Below are 22,183 nucleotides of genomic sequence, written 5' to 3'. Positions count from 1 at the left end.
TTCCCCCATGCGGGAGCATTTCTGGCTTTTGGGGAACAAGCAGGAGTTGTGCCTCGAGAATGGCGGGGCGTGAGGGCATGTTCCCGGGTTAAAATGCGTGCTTGTTAGCACCCCGTGGGTCTCTCTGTGGAAGGGAATGGCACTAATCCAGGATCTACTGGTGACCAGCCAGATTATTGTCCCCCTCTGTTCCCAACGTCGCACTCTTACTCTCACATGAGTTCACTGTCTTTCGTTCGCCCTCTGGTGGTTGGCTGACTGTTGGTTGTGAAAGTGTTTGATTTGATATACTGATCGTCAGACAATCATGAACAGTCTGCAATATTCATACCCAGATATTTGATTATGTCTTACTGCAGGATGATGGAGTTTGAATAACACTGCTATTGGCAGAACCATAGATTATTCCAGTTGATGGAATAATCAGATATGGGCGAGAAGTTATTGAGGTATTTGATGTTACGATGTTATCATGACAATGAGCGTCATGGCAGAGCCTGATCAACTAGTTTTATGGTTTATGGTCAACCAGGCAGGCACTGGTCAACTGCACTGTTACTCCATTAAAATATATCTGATCCTACAACACCACTAAAGCCCATGTCTCAGCAAGCTAAACAGTTAGACTAAGCTGTGGTCTAAGCATCACTATCATGGAGTCAGGACAGTGTGACACCGTCTGTCAGGTGACATCGTCTTTATCCATGACCCCCCTGAACCTTTCACTCAGCTCTTTGAGACATCTAAAGCATCTCGCAAAGTGCTGATATTCATGACTGACTGAAGGTTGACTGCCCTCTCCAGCATTCCATAATTAATATCTACTGCACAGTAAATAAGTTATGTGTGATGTTTAAGGTCGGTTCGGATAGTATCGATATCAAGGGTGGTTTCAGTAGGTTAATGTAGGTTGCTTCTCTTTCTCCCCCTCCATTTTTCTGCATTCTTTCGTATCTCAAGTTATCATTATGTATATGTATTGTTGCATTTGAGCAACTGTATTGTTGATAATAGAGGTAAATTATTGGTATTGTTCATTGTCAATAGCGCTATTTCTATTGCTCCATTTGTAGTCTAATAATGCTCATTGTCATTTCTGTATTATTTTTTATTTTCGCTAACTGCTTATTTGCTATCACTTTTACCATCATGTCGTTGTGGCTTGTGCAGCCCTTTGAGACACTTGTGATTTAGGGCTATATAAATAAACATTGATTGATTGATTGATATTTGTACATGTCGTATTTGCTGATGTTGCTCCATTGTTGTTGTTGTGTTTGCTGTTGTTGTTTTTGTCTCTCGGTCTAATCCCCCTCTTGTCCCCACAATTTCCCCCTCTGTCTTCTTTTTTTTCTCCTTCTACCCCTCCTGCTCCGGCCCGGCTGCACCAAATGATAATATAAATACATTTAATAAAGTCAAATACACATAAGGCAACAAGAGAAGTATCCTACACTTCTCTTTTGTAAAGTAAATCTGAACAGCCGATATGGGCATCTACATCAACTATATGATTTGCCTGAGAAGCTGGACAGGACACAAAAAAAAGAAAAAAAAGGGAGAAAAAAAGGGTGGTTTCAGTATGTATACTAGCATGATGATATTCATATATTCCAGTTCTATTTTACGTTTATTTTCACATTATGTTGCGGTTGTTTACATTGTTAATGTTGTTATGCACTGGTACAATACCTTTGTTTGTATGTCAGTGAAGACCAAAACGTAAAAAAACCTGAAATACATTTCCTTTAAAAAAACAAACTGAATACGAATACAGTATGAACACAAATTGTTCAGATAATAGTTAAAGTTTCACATGAGGAAAACAAAGTGAAATACCAGTGAGGACTACCGAATCAATTTTACCTTTAGTGAAGACTTTGTGAGAATGAGGACTTTGCTTTGCTATGAGTTCTTTCATGAATAGTCTTTTGCATCTTTATCAAAGTGCTAGCACTTACAACATTCTTTCCTCATCCTTTGCATGACAGGATTTGTTTTTTGTTGTTCTCTATTATTTACGATTTTGTGTTGAATACAATTTTTTAATTTAGTGTAAAGAGTCAATGGGACGATGCCGATTCATTACTTTTTCCTTTCCAAGTGTAACCTCTATGTTAAATGCATTATGTTGTGTCTCCTGTTGACTTTTCCACATTCCCTGGTCGTTATTGTTGTACTTTGTGTTTGGATTCAATTTGTGAGCATGTTTAAATACACTATTACCTGGGGGTGCAGCGCTCACAGATCATGACATATTTAACCCTATAATAGGTAATTTTCTAATAATAAAATAACAGAGACTGAATCACCAAGTGTGATTTTTGTTTGTTAAGTACAGTTTGGCTCTATGACAACAGACATAAAATAACATAAAACATAAAAACGGGTGCAAAATGTTGGCAAAAACTTTTGTAGGAAACCGCATCCTCCAAAATTGTACTTTAGTAATTGTATCCGTATTATTATTGACAATACTGACCCTGTACTTACTTGGTATCAAATTGATACCAAAATTTGCAATCGCCAATCCCTATTGAAAGTCTAAGGGTCTGATCTACTAAGTGTTCAAACTATAACATTGCGTGTGCTCTACTACTGTAAGACTACGTGTACAGTTTATAACTGGCACTGACCGCCTTATTCAAATGAGGTTTTTGCGTGTGCTATGCGGCTTTTACATTGGAGGCACTCATTTACTGCACATTCATGTTATCATGATCCTACATGTGCCATTTGCTATGTTTTGAAACGTGCAGCAGACACATGTACCACTTGTTATGGGCATTTTAGAAGCAGTGCATCTACGACAGAACCCACTTTTTTGGCGCGCCAAAGGTGCGCTCCTGTGAAGATGCTGGCAATAACTGCGAGTGTGACCTGCAATGTTTCAGATGCAAGAAAATGCATATTGCAAGACATTTTTTTCATATATATATAAAACAACCTGTCATATTTAAAAAAAAAAAAGGCCTTATGTCATCTAGTAGCTACAAAATTAGAAAATAGTATTGCTGAATAGACGATATGTATTACCGTATTTTTCGGAGAATAAGTCGCACCAGAGTATAAGTCGCACCTGCCGAAAACGCATAATAAAGAAGGAAAAAAACATATATAAGTCGCACTGGAGTATAAGTCGCATGTTTTGGGGAAATGTATGTCACCAAGAATAGACATTTGAAAGGCAATTTAAAATAAATAAGGAATAGTGAACAACAGGCTGAATAAGTGTACGTTATATGAGGCATAAATAACCAACTGAGAAGGTGCCTGGTATGTTAACGTAACATATTATGGTAAGAGTCATTCAAATAACTATAACATATAGAACATGCTATACGTTTACCAAACAATCTGTCACTCCTAATCGCTAAATCCCATGAAATCTTATACGTCTAGTCTCTTACGTGAATGAGCTAAATAATATTTTATATTTTACGGTAATGTGTTAATAATTTCACACATAAGTCACTCCTGAGTATAAGTCGCACCCCCGGCCAAACTATGAAAAAAACTGCGACTTATAGTCCGAAAAATACGGTATACTTTTATTTTTGACAGTCCATATATGTAGACAAGCATACGTGCGACGGAGCAGCAGAACAATCATCTTCTTTTCCACAGCTATTTTTGTACAACTGCCATTTTGCACGCACATTTCAGGCGAACTAAATAAATACACAAAAAAGCTCCCGCTTGTGCTGAATAGTGAAAATTAGCATTTTCGCCTTCCAGTAGTGTGGATGTTCTGATGGTCAGCTGTTTTGCTAGTCGATCAGCTTTGCGTGTGTGCTACCAAGTTTGCACGTGTTTTAATACACGCAAACCTGTAGTAGATCAGGCCCTAAGTGTATAAGCTTTTCAACCCATTATCTTCACATTTTAGGCATTGTTTTATGGAAGATGATACGTTTGCAAAGTCTGGCCTAAAAGATTAATGGCAGATTGCTATCAGTCAGTCATGACAATATGCCATCATCAACTTGTGCTATAATCTTCTCATTTATTTAGCATTGAAGCTTTTAGCTAATTTGTGCAACTGTCTGACCGATCCGAATGAGCAGTCTTACTCTAAAGACCCTGCCAATACTGACAGATGGTTTAACCCAGGGGTCGGGAACCTTTTTGGCTGAGAGAGCCATGAAAGCCAAATATTTTAAAATGTATTTCCGTGAGAGCCATATAATATTTTTTTTTAACACTGAATACAACTAAATGCATGCATTTGTAAGTAAGACCAACATTTTTAGAGTATAATAAGTCTCTCATTTTTTTTAATAACATTGTTATTCTGAAGCTAACCAATAATAAATCAAATACTTCTTACCATTAATGCGACTTCTTGAACAGGTGCGGTAGAAAACGGATGGATGGATTAAAATGCATGAGAATGTTTTATATTTTGAACGTTATTTTTAACACTGTGATTACCAGCGGAATTATTCAGTACTTATCCTGTTAAGTAATGTCAGCTAAGATGTATCTGAGAGCCAGATGCAGTCATCAAAAGAGCCACATCTGGCTCTAGAGCCATAGGTTCCCTACCCCTGGTTTAACCTATAACAGAGATAATAGACTGCCTGAATTGCTTGAACCATTTCCATAGCCTTGGGACAAAGCAAGGATGACAATGATAGTATGGTTATGTATGTGGGAAAGAAGAGATGGGTTGTATCCAGGCCGTGTGTGTTTTCCTTCTATTATATTACAGTAAGTGACTGATTTTGACTGTGTGAATTATTTTGGAGTGTTTCTTTTGCTTTCTATTATGAACGTTTGAGAAATGTAACTGTGAAGGACCTCCATACAAACGTAAACCTTGAAGAAACACTGCAGGCCATTGCCACCTGCACATCCAAACACATCCAAGTCCAATGTCTTCCATAGCTATTTGTTAGCTCTTCACTGGCAATATTACGGAAGTTCTTTCAGCCACATGACGGCATAGAGGCGGCAGTGTAAACTTGAGTGCAACAATCCTTGAGTTCTAGGCTCTAACACAACTAATCACCTGAACCGTCTCCTGACCCCCCAGCCCAGAGGATCCTCCTGATAACCTTTCCAAACATGTACCGTAGGTGTGATGGGAACTAGTAGTACACCTCATAGCTCTTTGGGTTGAGGCAGTAGAGAACGCCACCGCCGAAAGAGAAGATGGTCCCGCCCCAGGCGAGGCCATAGCCCCAGTTGAACTCGTGGTAAATCTTCAGGTTGATACTCTCAATGAACTTGATGGGGTACAGCACCAAGCTGCAGGTCTGCAGAACCACTAGAGAAGAAAACATGTTCCTTTAACACAGCAGATACAACTGAGAGGGTAAAAGGAATGGCAGAACATGTGCATTATTGTAAAGGGGGGGGGGGGGGGGGGGGGTATTTGATTTAGTTAGCTTACTTTACCTTAGGTTAGAAAGAGAAAGAATGTAACAAAAAAACAAAAACAATAAGGTTTATTTGTTAACTTGTACAAAACCCAAAACAGGTGAAGTTGGCACGTTTTTCGTAAATAAAAACAGAATACAATGATTTGCAGATCCTTTTCAACTTAAATTCAATTGAATGCACTACAAAGACAAGATATTTAATGTTCGAACTGAGAAACTTAATTTTTTTTAGCAAATACCGTATTTTCCGCACTATAAGGCGCACCGGATTATAAGGCGCACCTTCAATGAATGGCATATTTTAAAACTTTGTTCATATATAAGGCGCACCGCATTAAGGCGCATAGAATAGATGCTACAGTAGAGGCTGGGGTTACGTTATGCATCCATTAGAAGGAGCTGTGCTAAAGGGAATGTCAACAAAACAGTCACACTTTATTAATAGATTACAAACCAGCGTTCTGACAACTCTGTTCACTCCCAAAATGAATAAACAGCTGTTTTATTATTTTCCCCGAGGTAAAGTCAGTGACGTGGTGTTTTGTTTATCTTTTAACAATAACAAGGTATAACATGTAGTGCAACATTTATATCACATAGTGGAGGGGAACTTTTCCCTGATTCAATAAACACGTAAAAAACAGTCTGATACTGTTACGGTAAATCAAACGTTAGTGCAATCACAATATAGCAACACTGGAAATAGTGCAGAGCAATAACAATATATCAATAACTCAATGTTGCTCAAACGTTAATGTCACACAACACAACACACAAAATAAACATGTAAAGCTCACTTTATGAAGTAATTCCTCATCCACGAATCCCTCAAATTCTTCTTCTTCAGTGTCCGAAATAAACAGTTGGGCGGATACGGCATCCAACATGCCCGGCCCAGTCTCGTCGAGGTCGTCATTAATGGAGTCAGTGTCGCTGCTGCTCTGTTCCCGTGTTCTACTGCGTGACTGATCGTCTTAACTTTAAACTCTGCGTCGTAAGCGTGTCTCTTAATAGGAGCCATTTTGGGGTCTTTACATAAACATACAAATGGAAATGAAACGGCACACCTCGCGCAGTCATATATCCCAGCATGCACCGCGCGCTTCTTCTTCTTCTACGGGGGCGGCTGCTTACCGTAGAAGAAGAACTTCTTCTTCTACGGGGGAAAATGAAGTCGGTGGCTGCTTAAAGTAGTTGCGATTGATTGATTGATACTTTTACCTGTTGGAGGCTCAATATTGGTCCATATATAAGGCGCACCGGATTATAAGGCGCACTGTTAGCTTTTGACAAAATTTTAGGTTTTTAGGTGCGCCTTATAGTGCGGAAAATACGGTAATCATTAACTTTGAATTTAACACATTGCAAAAAAAAGTTGGCACAGGGGCATTTTTACCATTGTTTTACATGGCCTTTCCTTTTAACAACACTCCGTAAACGTTTGGGAACTGATGAGACCAATTTTTGAAGCTTTTCAGGTGGAATTCTTTCCCATTCTTGCTTGATGTACAGCTTAAGTTGTTCAACAGTCCGTCAATGTTACAACAGCGTGGTAACACGTGGCTTGGCATTGTCTTGCTGAAAAAAGCAGGGGGTCCATGATAACGTTGCTTGGATGGCAACATATGTTGCTCCAAAACCTGTATGTACCTTTCAGCATTAATGGTGCCTTCACAGATGTGTAAGTTAACCATGTCTTGAGCACTAATACACCCCCATACCATCACAGATGCTAGCTTCTGAACTTTGCGCCTATAACAATCCTGATGGTTCTTTTCCTCTTTGTTCCGGAGGACACGACATCCACAGTTTCCAAAAACAATTTGAAATGTGGGCTCGTCAGACCACAGAACATTTTTACACTTTGCATCACTTTGAAACACTTTGCGTTTCTGGGTGTGGTTGATAAATGGCTTTCACTTTGCATAGCAGTTTTAATTTGCACTTAGAGATAGAGCGACGAACTGTAATTACTGACAGGGTTTTTTTTAAGTGTTCCTCAGCCCATGTGGTGATATCCTTTACACACCGATGTCGTTTTTTGATGCAGTATCGCCTGAGGGATCCAAGGTCACAAGCATTCAATGCTACGTGCAGTGATTTCTCTAGATTATTTGAACCTTTTGATGATAGATTCCTTGCAATAGCTCATTGAAAAATGTTGTTCTTAAACTGTTGGACAATTTGCTCACGCATTTGTTCACAAAGTGGTGACCCTCGCCCCATCCTTGTTTGTGAATGACTGAGCATTTCAGGGAAGCTGCTTTTATACCCAATCATGGCACCCACCTGTTCCCAATTAGCCTGTTCATCTGTGGGATATTCCAAATAAGTGTTTGATGAGCATTTGATGAGCATTCCTCAACTTTCTCAGTCTTTTTTGCCATTTGTGTCAGCTTTTTTGAAACATGTTGCAGGCATCAAATCCCAAAAATTGCAAAAAATTTAGTTTTCCAGTTTAAATGTTAAGTATCTTGTATTTGCAGTCTATTCAACTGGATATAGGTTGAAAAGGATTTGCAAATCATTGTATTCTGTTTTTATTTACGATTTACACAACATGCCAACTTCACCGGTTTTGGGGTTTGTATTTGATGGAGGTAAATAAGTATTTGTTTAAAATACAAAACGTGATTTAGTATTTGGTGTAGAAAGTTCTGATGTTTCTTGTAGTTGCAGTGCCTGTGTAACAGTTTGAAAATGTGTTAACCAGTCATGCCTCAGAGTGTTTGTGTATAGATGGCATCATCTGATGGTGACTGTTGTATGCGAGGCGGTAACTTCATGTGAGTTGAATAAACAAGGTCAACACCCTCACTCCAAAATGGCACAAGTTCCTGTGTACTTTCTTGTAGTTTTCGCACTTGTAGTACATATTGTACTTGTAGTTTATTGTACTACTTGTAAAAGTGTACAAACTCCGTTTCCATATGAGTTGGGAAATTGTGTTAGATGTAAATATAAACGGAATACAATGATTTGCAAATCATTTTCAACCCATATTCAGTTGAATGCACTACAAAGACAAGATATTTGATGTTCAAACTTATAAACTTTATTTATTTTTTTTGCAAATAATAATTAACTTAGAATTTCATGGCTGCAACACGTGCCAAAGTAGTTGGGAAAGGGCATGTTCACCACTGTGTTACATGGCCTTTCCTTTTAACAACACTCAGTAAATGTTTGGGAACTGAGGAGACACATTTTTTAAGCTTCTCGGTGGAATTCTTTCCCATTCTTGCTTGATGTACAGCTTAAGTTGTTCAACAGTCCGGGGGTCTCCGTTGTGGTATTTTAGGCTTCATAATGCGCCACACATTTTCAATGGGAGACAGGTCTGGACTACAGGCAGGCCAGTCTAGTACCCGCACTCTTTTACTATGAAGCCACGTTGATGTAACACGTGGCTTGGCATTGTCTTGCTGAAATAAGCAGGGGCGTCCATGGTAACGTTGCTTGGATGGCAACATATGTTGCTCCAAAACCTGTATGTACCTTTCAGCATTAATGGCGCCTTCACAGATGTGTAAGTTACCCATGCCTTGGGCACTAATACACCCCCAAACCATCACACATGCTGGCTTTTCAACCCTCGCTCGATCCTTGTTTGTGAATGACTGAGCATTTCATGGAATCTACTTTTATACCCAATCATGGCACCCACCTGTTCCCAATTTGCCTGTTCACCTGTGGGATGTTCCAAGTAAGTGTTTGATGAGCATTCCTCAACTTTATCAGTATTTATTGCCACCTTTCCCAACTTCTTTGTCACGTGTTGCTGGCATCAAATTCTAAAGTTAATGATTATTTGCAAAAAAAAAAAAAAAGTTTATCAGTTTGAACATCAAATATGTTGTCTTTGTAGCATATTCAACTGAATATGGCTTGAAAATGATTTGCAAATCATTGTATTCCGTTTATATTTACATCTAACACAATTTCCCAACTCATATGGAAATGGGGTTTGTACTTGTAGTTTCTTGTACTACTTGCAGTATTGTACTTGTAGTTTTTTCTTAGTTGCAGTACTTGTAGTTTGTTGTCAATCTAGTACTTGAAGTAGTGTACTCGTAGTTTCTTGTACTTGTAGTGCTTGTCATAGTGTACTTATAGTTTATTGTACTTGTAGTACTTGTAAATGTGTAGTTGTAGTTTCTTGTACTACTTGTAGTAGTGTACTTGTAGTGTTTTCTTAGTTACAGTACTTGTAGTAGTGTACTTGAAGTTTCTTATAGTTGGTCAGCAACGTTGCAAACATGTCAGGAAGGATTTTGTGAGAGAAACATTACGCAACAGAATGTCTGCACCTCCATGTTTGACACATTCAACATTTCTCTGCAAATAAACATGTCCAAACCTCCATTTTGTAGTCATGTGACCTCAACACATTCTCCGTGTCGCCTTGTGTGACTCATTCAGCATTCTTGAGCACTGCAGGATGTCAATCCCTTACAGAAAAGTGCGTTACTAATGCTTTTCTTGCTGACTGTGCTCCCAACTCCATTGACATTTTTAAGGAGTTCCTCCCTTGGAATTTTGGGCTGCTCCCTCACCTTCCTCACAATCATTCTTAGCCCACCATGAGGAATCCTGCATGGAGCTCCAGAGTGAGGGTGATTGACTGTTATCTCGTATTTCTTACATTTATCAATTACTGCACCAATTGTACTCTCTTTCTCATCAAGATTTGTGTTGACAGTCGTTTTGTCCATTCAAGTCTTGTGCAGGTCTCCACTCTTGTCCCTGAAGTCCTTTGACAGCTCTTTGGTCTTGCCCATGGTGGTGGAAAGGTTTGAATGGTAAAACAGTGTTTGAGTGACAGGTGTCTTTTATACACAAATTAATTGAAATTAGGAGTACTGTTACGACCCAGGCCTTGTGGGTGGGGCTTAGTGTTCAGTTCTCTCCCTTGTGTTAGCGAGCAAGGGCTCTGATTTCTTGCCTGCTTGGTTGCTCTTCTCTCTCTCTCTCTCTCTCTCTCGGTTTGCAGGTGCCACACCTGCACCTGGTTTCGCTAATTGGAGGGAAGGAATTTCAGCTGGTAGCTCCAGGAGTCCACTCTCTGCTCCCCAGCCAACAGCCTCCAGTTTTGTTTTTGGCACATTTTCTATTTCTATCTTGCCGATTGTATTGTACCATATGTCCCGGCAAAAAATCTGCGTTCAAAGAACTCCGGCTTATTAGTGATTCCCAGAGCCCAAAAAAAGTCTGCGGGCTATAGAGCGTTTTCTATTCGGGCTCCAGTACTATGGAATGCCCTCCCGGTAACAGTTAGAGATGCTACCTCAGTAGAAGCATTTAAGCCCCATCTTAAAACTAATTTGTATACTCTAGCCTTTAAATAGACCCCCTTTTTAGACCAGTTGATCTGCTGTTTCTTTTCTTTTCTGCTCTGCACCCCTCTCCCTTGTGGTCCCGGGGTGGACCGCTCGCCTGTGCATCGGTTGGGGACATCTCTGCGCTGCTGACCCGTCTCCGCTCGGGATGGTTTCCTGCTGGCCCCACTATGGACTGGACTCTCACTATTATGTTAGATCCACTATGGACTGGACTTTCACAATATTATGCTAGACCCACTCGACGTCCATTGCATCCGGACTCCCCTAGAAAGAGAGAGGGGAGGGGGGTGGGGGGCGTGGGGGGGGGGGGGGGGTGTCACCCACATTTGCGGTCCTCTCCATGGTTTCTCATAGTCATTCACATTGACATCCCACTGGGTTGTGAGTTTTTCTTTGCCCTTATGCGGGATCTGAACCGAGTGTTGTGGCTTGTGCAGCCCTTTGAGACACTTGTGATTTAGGGCTATATAAATAAACATTGATTGATTGATTTGTTTGCTTTGGAAATGTATGTTAGTTTTGTCATACTATTTTGTTGTTATATGAAATATTATTTTGTACACATTTAACTTTAGTCGTTGCCGCCCAAAGCCAGCCGTAACAAGCGGGGACTCGTCTTAAACAACCCGTGTTTTTCAGTTGCCGTGGTTAATTTGTAATCCGGTTTTGGTGCATGGTATCAGCTCTTTGAGTGGTTTGTAAAGTCTTAGTGGAGCTGGCCGTGCATTTTTGATTGGCGTGTTAGAGGGTTTTACCTGTGACATCTTATACCTTAGATAGGTCACGCGTTCTTAGGGGATCGTGCTGAACTTTAAGTGCAGATCACTTTTTGTCCATGATTTTGGGCAGCTGCAGCTGTTATCAAGACCCAGAAGGTACGTCTATTTCTTCTAATGTGCACTGAAAGTAAAGTAGGCTTTACAGTGTTTCTCAATGATGTGCATTAGTGTGGAAGTTAAAGTACCAGTAGAGTGGAAAAACAAGTTGTCTCTACATTAGGGATGTCCGATAATATCGACCGATAAATGCTTTAAAATGTAATATCGGAAATTATCAGTATCGGTTTTTTTTATTATCGGTATCGTTTTTTCTTATTATTATTAAATCAACATAAAAAACACAAGATACACTTACAATTAGTGCACCAACCCAAAAAACCTCCCTCCCCCATTTACACTCATTCACACAAAAGGGTTGTTTCTTTCTGTTATTAATATTCTGGTTCCTACATTATATATCAATATATATCAATGCAGTCTGCAAGGGATACAGTCCGTAAGCACACATGATTGTGTGTGCTGCTGGTCCACTAATAGTACTAGCATTTAACAGTTAATTTTACTAATTTTCATTAATTACTAGTTTCTATGTAACTGTTTTTATATTGTTTTACTTTCTTTTTTATTCAAGAAAATATTTTTAATTTATTTATCTTATTTTATTATTATTTTTTAAAAGTACCTTATCTTCACCATACCTGGTTGTCCAAATTAGGCATAATAATGTGTTAATTCCACGACTGCTTATATCGGTTGATATCGGTATCGGTAATTAAAGAGTTAGACAATATCGGAATATCGGATATCGGCAAAGAGCCATTATTGGACGTCCCTACTCTACATTGAAGCTACTATCATATATGATTTGACACCTAAAGACATCCAATGTTTCCGAATAAACAGATATGATCAAAATAGTATCAATCTATCAAAATAGTATCATCCAATGTTTCTGAATAAACAGATATGATCAAAATAGTATCAATCTCACAGAGATTCCTGAGCCATTTTGAGAGATAATGAGGAAGCTAGTCACATGATCGCGTGAGGAACCCAAGAACCCTTCCCCATCAACAATGCTAATCAAGAAGACTTTGTGAGAGCCAACAACTATTACATTTGGAAAAAATATGATCCAGGACCTTATAATTTGGAAGCCGAACACAGAGGATGAGCAATAACTATTAGAAGCCAACTGCTACCCGGATGCAGCTTTATTGTGACACGATAGCATCCGCAGCATTGCTAGGTGTTAAACATACAAGCAATAACAAACCAGAATAAAACAAACACTTACTGTAATATTTCCACTCTCGCTGGAATGCCGGCTGACGGGACGCTCACATAAATCCATCTAGATGAATTAATTGAAATCCTCACGAAGGGTGAATAAAATAGTTCCTGCAGGAAGGGTCTTTTTGTGTCTTTGTGGCCACCTTGGTGACGTCAAAGTCGACCAGCCTCTCGGTCCATGGCCCCAATCATCTACTACCAGGTGTCAGCTGCATGAATTATAATCTAGAATTTACTTTTAGCAAGTTTGAGACAAAGCAGAAGTAGCCGCCAGCTTAGTGTGTCAACAACAGTAGCTTAAGTTAGCATTAGCTCACTGCTATCAATGTGCCGCTAAAAGTCTGTCTGCGTTGGCGCTAATAACAATATCACTCACATTTGGTACATTTTTAGGTCACGACATGTAAGTGGAATATTGTTGGCAGTTTCTGGATGTCTTTAGAGAGTATAATGAGCGCAACAGAGGACCCTCGATCTGTTGAGTCAATTGTTAGCTATTTATTCATGATTTTGAATGCAGAAAAAAAGCCAAGCATATGTGTTCTTGTCTTATACAAACCCCGTTTCCATATGAGTTGGGAAATTGTGTTAGATGTAAATATAAACGGAATACAATGATTTGAAAATCATTTTCAACCCATATTTAGTTGAATGCACTACAAAGACAACATATTTGATGTTCAAACTGATAAACATTTTTTTTTTTGCAAATAATCATTAACTTTAGAATTTGATGCCAGCAACACGTGACAAAGAAGTTGGGAAAGGTGGCAATAAATACTGATAAAGTTGAGGAATGATCATCAAACACTTATTTGGAACATCCCACAGGTGAACAGGCAAATTGGGAACAGGTGGGTGCCATGATTGGGTATAAAAGTAGATTCCATGAAATGATCAGTCATTCACAAACAAGGATGGGGCGAGGGTCACCACTTTGTCAACAAATGCGTGAGCAAATTGTTGAACAGTTTAAGAAAAACCTTTCTCAACCAGCTATTGCAAGGAATTTAGGGAATTCACCATCTACGGTCCGTAATATCATCAAAGGGTTTAGAGAATCTGGAGAAATCACTGCACGTAAGCAGCTAAACCCGTGACCTTCGATCCCTCAGGCTGTACTGCATCAACAAGCAACATCAGTGTGTAAAGGATATCACCACATGGGCTCAGGAACACTTCAGAAACCCACTGTCAGTAACTACAGTTTGTCGCTACATCTGTAAGTGCAAGTTAAAACCCTCCTATGCAAGGCGAAAACTGAACACCCAGAAACGCCGTCGGCTTCGCTAGGCCTGAGCTCATCTAAGATGGGCTGATACAAAGTGGAAAAGTGTTCTGTGGTCTGACGAGTCCACATTTCAAATTGTTTTTGGAAACTGTGGACGTCGTGTCCTCCGGACCAAAGAGGAAAAGAACCATCCGGATTGTTATAGGCGCAAAGTTGAAGAGCCAGGATCTGTGATGGTATGGGGGTGTATTAGTGCCCAAGACATGGGTAACTTACACATCTGTGAAGGCGCCATTAATGCTGAAAGGTACATACAGGTTTTGGAGCAACATATGTTGCCATCCAAGCAACGTTACCATGGACGCCCCTGCTTATTTCAGCTAGACAATCCCAAGCCACGTGTTACATCAACGTGGCTTCATAGTAAAAGAGTGCGGGTACTAGACTGGCCTGCCTGTAGTCCAGACCTGTCTCCCATTGAAAATGTGTGGCACATTATGAAGCCTAAAATACCACAACGGAGACCCCCGGACTGTTGAACAACTTAAGCTGTACATCAAGCAAGAATGGGAAAGAATTCCACCTGAGAAGCTTAAAAAATGTGTCTCCTCAGTTCCCAAAAGTTTACTGAGTGTTGTTAAAAGGAAAGGCCATGTAACACAGTGGTGAACATGCCCTTTCCCAACTACTATGGCACGTGTTGCAGCCATGAAATTCTAAGTTAATTATTATTTGCAAAAAAAAAATAAAGTTTATGAGTTTGTACATCAAATATGTTGTCGTTGTAGTGCATTCAAATGAATATGGGTTGAAAAGGATTTGCAAATCATTGTATTCTGTTTATATTTACATCTAACACAATTTCCCAACTCATATGGAAACAGGGTTTGTATAAGGATTGTGAATGATAAACAGCACATCCTTTCTTTGCGTATTTCCGGTATGACTGATCTGATACTATGGTCAGAGTGCAGAAAAGTTACTACATTGACGTAGAAGCTACGTAAATTGGTGAAGATATTTGTGGCATTTTGTGATGTTTAATCGGTGTTTTCACATTCTTTGCGGATTGTAAATACAATTGGATATGGTTAGATATTCAATGAAACACAATTAAGCATACAAAGTCAACTTATTTTTTCAATATACTGGTACTGTAAGTGCGGGTTGCAGCTTCCCTTTTCACTACTTTGGCTTGGGAGTGCGCCGTGGATACGCTTGTTTGCCAGCTTGCTGGTTGTGTATGTGTGCGGTCTGTATCTAACGCATACATTGCCAGGCTTCCCGAAGACTTGGGTTGAGTTTGTAAGGTTTTTGGCTAGGTAGCTAGTGGGATTTCCTCGTCTTTGTGTTGGTCTACATTCAGCAAACACTTAAGCTTCTGTAGGCTTTTGTATTTGTGTTTATCATGGATGAAGTAGTGGAGTTTGTTGAAATGACCGTGTGAGCATGGTTTAGACCAGTGGTCCCCAACCTTTTTGTAACTGCGGACCGGTCAACGCTTGAAAATTTGTCCCACGGACAATTGAAAAAAAATAAATAAATAAATAAAAAAAATAAAAAAATTGTTGTCATAAAAAAATACAATTATGTGTGCTTACGGACTGTATACCTGCAGACTGTATTGATCTATATAGACATATAATGTAGGAACCAGAAATAATAATAACAGAAAGAAACAACCCTTTTTGGGTTGGTGCACTAATTGTAAGTGTATCTTGTGTTTTTTATGTTGATTTAGTAAAAAAATAAAAATAAAAAATAAAAAATATTTTTTATTTTTTAATACTTGTGCGGCCCGGTACCAATCGATCCACGGACAGGTACCGGGCCGTGGCCCGGTGGTTGGGGACCACTGGTTTAGACGACTGCAGTAGGAGACAGTTAATTGAGATTGCCGAGTACTATAAAGCAGATTTTAAAGACACAAAGAAACAAACACATTGAAAAACCAATTACTTCAAAGTGGCCTTCGCAAGGCAAAAAAGCATAGAGCAGATGTAGCTTCACCTTTAGGTGTCATTGGTTTAAGTTTTGAATGGCAGAAAGAATTGCTTTAATGGAGAAAATGGGAGTACAGCAGGAGCAGAAAAGTGAAAAAAAAGCAGGATTTGGAAAATGCTAAGCTTAAACGACAGAAAATTGAGTTAGCGAGACAGGGCAGTCTTGGGCATAGCTCAACTGGATATCAGCACACATCGGGAGAGCGAGCAGAAAATAATGAACTATCTTTATTTGAGGCTTGTTCCTAAGTTTAATAAGAAAGACCCTAAAACTTTTTTTTCTCTACTTGAGAGTTTAGCAGAGGCTCATGGCTAGTCCGAGGCTACGTGTGTTAATGCTACAGAATGTTTTTGGAGGGAAAGTGCAGCAGGCGTTTTCAGCATTGAGTAGTGCTGACAGGGGCACATATCTTGAAGTTAAAGCAGCAGTGCTTAAAGCAGACAAGTTGGTGCAGAGGTGTATAGGCAACAATTTCGTAGTTGGAAACGTGGAGATATCGCACACTTGCAGTTTATGCTTGATTTGGTTACACATATTGATAGCAGGTGTTGGTTAGCTGGTGTTAAAAATTTTACGACTTATAGGAGCTTATACTGCTGGAGCAGTTAAAGCATTCTGTTTCTGAGCATATTTCAGTATTTATTGGTGAATGTGGAGTTAAAACTGTTGCAGACGCTGCTGCACTGGCCGATGATAATTATCTGAGACATTTTAGGAACAATAATGCTGGTTTAGGTGCTTCTGACACTAAGCATCATTTTACAAACCCTGTTTCCATATGAGTTGGGAAATTGTGTTAGATGTAAATATAAACGGAATACAATGATTTGCAAATCCTTTTCAACCCATATTCAATTGAATGCACTACAAAGACAAGATATTTGATGTTTAAACTCATAAACTTAATTTTTTTTTTGCAAATAATAATTAACTTAGAATTTCATGGCTGCAACACGTGCCAAAGTAGTTGGGAAAGGGCATGTTCACCACTGTGTTACATGGCCTTTCCTTTTAACAACACTCAGTAAACGTTTGGGAACTGAGGAGAAACATTTTTTTAAGCTTCTCAGGTGGAATTCTTTCCCATTCTTGCTTGATGTACAGCTTAAGTTGTTCAACAGTCCGGGGGTCTCCGTTGTGGTATTTTAGGCTTCATAATGCGCCACACATTTTCAATGGGAGACAGGTCTGGACTACACGCAGGCCAGTCTAGTACCCGCACTCTTTTACTATGAAGCCACGTTGATGTAACACGTGGCTTGGCATTGTCTTGCTGAAATAAGCAGGGGCGTCCATGGTAACATTGCTTGGAGGGCAACATATGTTGCTCCAAAACCTGTATGTACCTTTCAGCATTAATGGCGCCTTCACAGATGTGTAAGTTACCCATGCCTTGGGCACTAATACACCCCCATACCATCACAGATACTGGCTTTTCAACTTTGCGCCTATAACAATTCGGATGGTTCTTTTCTTCTTTGGTCCGGAAGACACGACGTCCACAGTTTCCAAAAACAATTTGAAATGTGGACTCGTCAGACCACAGAACACTTTTCCACTTTGTATCAGTCCATCTTAGATGAGCTCAGGCCCAGCGAAGCCGACGGCGTTTCTGGGTGTTGTTGATAAACGGTTTTCGCCTTGCATAGGAGAGTTTTAACTTGCACTTACAGATGTAGCAGCCAACTGTAGTTACTGACAGTGGGTTTCTGAAGTGTTCCTGAGCCCATGTGGTGATATCCTTTACACACTGATGTCACTTGTTGATGCAGTACAGCCTGAGGGATCGAAGGTCATGGGCTTAGCTGCTTACATGCAGTGATTTCTCCAGATTCTCTGAACCCTTTGATGATATTACGGACCGTAGATGGTGAAATCCCTAAATTCCTTGCAATAGCTGGTTGAGAAAGGTTTTTCTTAAACTGTTCAACAATTTGCTCACGCATTTGTTGACAAAGTGGTGACCCTCGCCCCATCCTTGTTTGTGAATGACTGAGCATTTCATGGAATCTACTTTTATACCAAATCATGGCACCCACCTGTTCCCAATTTGCCTGTTCACCCGTGGGATGTTCCAAATAAGTGTTTGATGAGCATTCCTCAACTTTATCAGTATTTATTGCCACCTTTCCCAACTTCTTTGTCACGTGTTGCTGGCATCAAATTCTAAATGTAATGATTATTTGCAAAAAAAAAATGTTTATCAATTTGAACATCAAATATGTTGTCTTTGTAGCATATTCAACTGAATATGGGTTAAAAATGCTTTGCAAATCATTGTATTCCGTTTATATTTATATTCAACACATGTTCCAAACTCATATGGAAACGGGGTTTGTACGAAAATACACCATAAGTGGGGGTTAAAACCGGTCGTCTTTTACGTGATCTTGAGAACGTGTGGAGTTAGTCACAAGAGTGGACGTTGGAAAAGTGGCTGCTCTGCAATTGTATCTCGTTCTAATCAGGTTTCACCAACTCGTAAACCGGTCACGTGTACTGTGTCTGTCCGGGTTCCCACAGTGGCAAAAGTGATGCCAGACAAAGTCTTTTTTACCGTTCATTACAGAGGGGTGTGTGCATCCTTGATCGGCAGGAGTGTGCATGTTAAAATGTAGCGTGACACACTTGATTAATTTTTCTGCGTTGCCGTTTTCAGGTCAAATTTCGACTGTGAGTTAAGTTTTGAATGTGGCACATCATAAAACAGTACTGCATTGTGATTTCTTTCAGGGTGAAGTGACCATAGGAGTGTGTCCAGCATTGCCAGTGGATGGGGTCAATATGATTTGGGGTAATGCTATTGCGGGTCTGCGCTGACATTTCGCCTCCAGCCCAGGTGTCCACTGTTCCTGTGGTATGTAGTGTGCCTGATGAAAATGATATGCAGGTTCCTGAAGCCTTTAGCGTATGTTACACGTTGAAAGAAATTGAGCGATAAGAATGAGGAAAGTTCTGGATGTTTTTGATTGTGATGTTTCAGTGCCTGTTTTTCCCCAGTCGATGCCTCGCGACGATCTGGTGAACAGCAGAAGTCTGATTTCACTTTAAGACAACTCTTGGATTTGGTTTGTTGTCCTTCTGAGTTTAGAGATCTTTCTCACTGTTATTTTCTGTACAATAATGCATTGATGAGAAAATGGACACCTCAGAGGGTTTTGTGGGTGATCCTGTGAACCAGGTGGTGCCTTTTTACAGTTTTGTGATGCTGTTACAGATTTCTCACAACCAGAGCAGCCATCTTGGGGTCAGGACAATTTATGATCAGGTTAAGGTATTTCTTTTGGCCTCTTCTGACATGTCAGGTGACTCGTAAGCCAAATCAAACTGCACAACCAGTGCCACTTAGTCCTATACCAGGTATTGGGCAGCCATTTGAGCATTTGAATATAGATTGTGTGGGTCCGCTGCCACCGGCTAGGTCTGGTACACAGTATTTGTTAACCGTAATGTCCCAGAGTTGCTTTTGCACAGTATCCATCCATCCATTTTCTACCGCTTGTCCCTCTCGGGTATTACAACTAAAAATGTAGTGCGTGCTTTGTCAGTTTTATTTTAGTATTTAGTTTGCCTCGGGTTCTTTAAACAGATAAAATATCCATTTTTTTTGCTCCAAATTGTTTGCACAAGTTGTAAAACAGTTAAAAATAAAAAAAAATGACGTGTCTTCTGCTTACCATGCGCAAAGTCAAAGTGCTTTAGAAAGGTTTCATCAAAAGCTCAAGTCCATTTTGCGTTCTTTTTGTGTCCAGATGAAAGGTGACTGGGAGGAAGCCCTAGCGTGGTTCTTGTTGTTGGCCGCACAGGAAGCGGTCCAGGAGAGTAGAGGGTTTAGTCCATACTTGCCAACCTTGAGACCTCCGATTTTGGGAGGTGAGGATGTGGGGGGCATGGTCGGGGGTGGGGCGGGGGCGTGGTCGGGGCGTGGTTGGGGGCGTGGTTAAGAGGGGAGGAGTATATTTACAGCTAGATATATATATATATATATATATATATATATATATATATATATATGAAATACTTGACTTTCAGTGAATTCTAGCTATATATATATATATATATATATATATATATATATATATATATATATATATATAAGAGAAATACTTTAATTTCAGTGTTCATTTATTTACACATATACACACACATAACACTCATCTACTCATTGTTGAGTTAAGGGTTGAATTGTCCATCCTTGTTCTATTCTCTGTCACTATTTTTCTAACCATGCTGAACACCCTCTCTGATGATGCATTCTGCTTCGTCTCCTTGTTGTGTGCGCAGTTGTGCACTGCACTCTCTAAAAGCCCTAGATGTTAATGTCACATATGCATGTACAGTAGATGGCAGTATTGTCCTGTTTAAGAGTATCACAACATTGCTGTTTACGGCAGACGAACTGCTTTACGGTAGACAAAAACGTGACTGCTGTTGTTGTGTGTTGTTGCCGCGCTGGGAGGACGTTAATGAAACTGCCTAACAATAAACCCACATAAGAAACCAAGAACTCGCCCTCGACCATTCTACAGTTATAACGTGATTGGGCAGGCATGCTGTTTATATTGTGGGAAAGCGGACGTGAAAACAGGCTGTCGACACGTCACTCAGGTCTGCCTGAATTTCGGGAGATTTTCGGGAGAAATTTTGTCCCGGGAGGTTTTCGGGAGAGGCGCTGAATTTCGAGAGTCTCCCGGAAAATCCGGGAGGGTTGGCAAGTATGGTTTAGTCCTAATGACCTGGTGTTCAGTCATAGTTCGTGGTCTGCTGGCGCTGTTGCAGCTCAACTAGGAAAGGCCGTACCCTTCAAATAACTTGATTGATTTTGTTATATAGGTTCGTAGTGTATAAAGCTCAGCAGGTGGCCGAGAAGTGTGTTGCTGTAGTTCAGGGTAAAATGAAAAAAGCAGTATGATAAGCATTCTGTGTACAGGGAGTTTATTCCTGGTGACCAGGTGCTTGCTCTGTTGCCCTTAGTTACATCACCATTTCAGGCTAAGTTTTCTGGGCCGTAAAGATGCTGTCGGACCTCAACTATCTCATATCCCCACTTCTGACATAGGTCAAAAGTGTTCAGGTCGCCTCCTCTCCTTCACGTTTGCAAGCAAGGGCTCTGTGTTCCTGCCTGCTTGGTTGCTCTTCTCTCGCTCCCTCTTGGTTTGCAGATCCCACACCTGCAGGTGGTTTCGCTAATTGGAGAGAAGGAAGGAATATCCGCTCAGAGCTCCAGGATTCCTATCCCTGCTAATTGTCTGCTCTGCTTGTTCTTTCCTGGCTGATGGCTGGGGGCCTTGTTCCAGTCATGTTTTTGGCACATTCATTTGCTTTGGACATATATGTTAATTTTGTCTTTTGTTATATCAAATATTATTTTGCACACATTTAACTTCAGTCTCATTTCCTCCTTTGTTGCTGCGGCCCAGACTCAGCCGTAACAAGTACTTTCATGATTAATCATGTCTGTGTAAGGAGGTAAACTTACAAAATCAGATCAAATAGTTACTTTCTCTACTGTACATGCAGGGGCAAAAAAAAGGAAATAACTAAGAATGGAAGATAAAGAGAGAAGGATGAAAGGAAATGTATCATGATATTCATTTCTTTTTTTGACAAAAAACATGGAGTTTTGAACCAGTTCATGGTGTTTGTCATTGATGTGAACTTGTGTGACCTGTGTACTAACCTGTGGCGAACAGCATGAAGGCAACAGGGCCGTAGAATCGCCACCTGGTGCCGATGCACACGGCCACCAGAGCCACCAGGAAGGACATCAGCACTAGGGCCCCGCCCCCTAACAACAGTGCTAGCGTGACAATCTGCCAGTCTGGAAAAGAGATGACACATGTAAACGAAGGAAATAACGGTTAGCTAAAACAGTGTTTTTCAACCTTTTTGGAGCCAAGGCACATTTTTGTTCATTGAAAAAAATGCGGAGGCACACCGCCAGCAGAAAACATAAAAAATGTAAACTCGGTAGTTGATATTGACAGTAAAAAGTCATTGTTGCAATTGTTGGATATGAATTCAAACCATAAACAATCATGCTATAGCTCTTGTCTCAAAGTAAGTGTCACGACCTGTCACATCACGCTGTGACTTACTTGGAGTTGTTTGGTGTTTTCCTGTGTGTAATATTTTAGTTCTTGTGTT

The 22,183-nt window shown here is 40.1% G+C and overlaps 1 protein-coding gene across 2 annotated transcripts in view; it reads right to left on the bottom strand.

Annotated features, from left to right (window-relative positions):
* Window positions 1-3,355: 3,355 nt before the first annotated feature.
* The window catches only part of LOC133617781 (transmembrane protein 47-like), a 103,027-nt gene continuing 84,199 nt past the window's right edge, over window positions 3,356-22,183 (bottom strand). The window contains exons 3-4 of one of the 2 annotated variants that reach the window (XM_061977999.2): window positions 21,717-21,857; window positions 3,356-5,272 (exon numbers count right to left, since the gene is read on the bottom strand). In XM_061977999.2, the coding sequence (XP_061833983.1) occupies window positions 5,094-5,272; window positions 21,717-21,857 (320 nt within the window). In that variant the 3' untranslated portion in view covers window positions 3,356-5,093. Of the gene's footprint in view, window positions 5,273-20,998; window positions 21,223-21,716; window positions 21,858-22,183 lie in introns of those variants that run through there. The other variant, XM_061978009.1, reaches the window with a different exon arrangement.

Source organism: Nerophis lumbriciformis, linkage group LG01 (genome assembly GCF_033978685.3).
Source record: "Nerophis lumbriciformis linkage group LG01, RoL_Nlum_v2.1, whole genome shotgun sequence".
NCBI classification, from domain to species: Eukaryota; Metazoa; Chordata; class Actinopteri; order Syngnathiformes; family Syngnathidae; genus Nerophis; species Nerophis lumbriciformis.
The sequence above is the reverse complement of the archived record's forward strand: the minus strand, read 5'-3'. Positions and strand labels throughout refer to the sequence as shown.